Raw genomic sequence first — 1,472 nt, 5'->3', positions numbered from 1 at the left:
ATTTGGATGTAATTTTATTATTTCTGATGTTCGTTGTACTGCCATGATCGAAGGTAAATAGATCAGGAGATTTTCACAAAAAATAATACAGTAGTCACTGAAGTCTTGGTCTTTCCGCAAAGAGAAAAAGGTCTTAGTCTTGACGTGGAGATACTCTGTTGCATGTTGGCACGTGGTGTGAGAAAGTGACAACATGCGAGTTCAGACTTTGACAGTTTCAGAGTTTAACAGCCTCAGCAATGTCGATATATATATAGGGTACGCGTCCGATTATGAGACGTATGGCAGGTAACATGAGGCAGCAAAGCAGACAATAACACGTATACCATGAACATTGAGCAAGTTTCTACCGTCAACAGCCACAACTCATCAAGGGCGACCTAGGTACCAATTAGTGAGTTCAAACAAGACCGAGTTTGCCGCTCTAGTTCATACTCCATATAGTACAATCTTGAATCTCCGCATCAACAATTTCCAAAAAGAAAAGGTAAAACGAGAAGAAAGGTATCAAAGAATAATCATCCTATATATGTGCAATTAGTATATACGTGACCTTCATGTGTCCATAACCCGAACTATTCACAGGCGGATCAGACCGATCGATCAGCCGACAGCGACGCCCTTGCCGTCCGTGCGTAGCTAGTGGCCGGGACCCTTGGGGCTGGGCCCAGCCGGCAGCCTCGCCATGAGCATCTCCACCGTCTCCCTCGCCGTGTCCGCCACCAGCACCGCTGCCGGGTACACCGCCGAGTACATCGCGCCGTCCCCACTCCTCCCCGCCGGCGCCGGCCGCGCCGCGCCGACAAGGCCCGCTCGGGCGACCAGAAGGACGACCACGAGCGCTGCCGCCAGAATCGCCGCGCGCCGCCTCGACGACGATGCCATCGTATAACTGCTGAGAATCGAAGATGCCGCTGGTGTAGGCTGCCCTGAACTCTGAAGAAACTACTGTACTTGCGAGTCTGTTTCAGGAAGAGTTGGTTGATTGGTTGGTGGAGCTCGTCGGGTGTGCGAGCGTGTATTTATAGAGTGGCGGTGATGGGGTCGGGTCGGTGCGGTTGACGTGTTTGCTGAGCTCGCAGTCGCAGAGTGTATAAACTGGGTGGAAAGGGAGATTCCAACTGCGCGTGTACATCTGCTGACCAGTCAGCTATGGAAAAAGACGTAGGGAGCTGCTGAGTGACCGACCGACGAGCTGAGAATTCCTGCCTCTTCTTGGCCTGCAAGTCAAGAAGACCTGGCATTTCCAGCCGATGGTGTCACAGCTGGAGGTGTGCAAATGTGATACACGTACCACTAGCTCATGGAAAAATGGATGGTCAGAATCGAGGGCTCGGGTTATTTTGCGTACAAGGAAGAACGTGCATGCGTATGTGTGAATGCGATGTGATCACCGGGCCTTGGCTCGATGGCTTTTGCAGAATTGAGATTCTTTTCGTCGGAGGCTTTCTTTGCCTAGGGCCTGAACCGTA

At 51.4% G+C, this 1,472-nt stretch overlaps 1 protein-coding gene across 1 annotated transcript; it reads right to left on the bottom strand.

Annotated features, from left to right (window-relative positions):
* Positions 1-296: 296 nt before the first annotated feature.
* Positions 297-988, bottom strand: LOC125556415 (PAMP-induced secreted peptide 1-like). The gene has a single exon (XM_048719155.1). It carries the CDS (start codon positions 883-885, stop codon positions 640-642), a length of 246 nt encoding a protein of 81 aa, XP_048575112.1. The 5' UTR covers positions 886-988; the 3' UTR covers positions 297-639.
* Positions 989-1,472: the final 484 nt, after the last annotated feature.

The sequence above is a fragment of the Triticum urartu genome, chromosome 5 (genome assembly GCF_003073215.2).
Source record: "Triticum urartu cultivar G1812 chromosome 5, Tu2.1, whole genome shotgun sequence".
Classification (NCBI taxonomy): domain Eukaryota; kingdom Viridiplantae; phylum Streptophyta; class Magnoliopsida; order Poales; family Poaceae; genus Triticum; species Triticum urartu.
This window is presented reverse-complemented; position numbering and strand designations above follow the sequence as displayed.

What these genes read in the sequence shown, in the direction of transcription:
- LOC125556415 (XM_048719155.1), bottom strand. Translation starts at nt 885, where the DNA reads ATGGCATCGTCGTCGAGGCGGCGCGCGGCGATTCTGGCGGCAGCGCTC.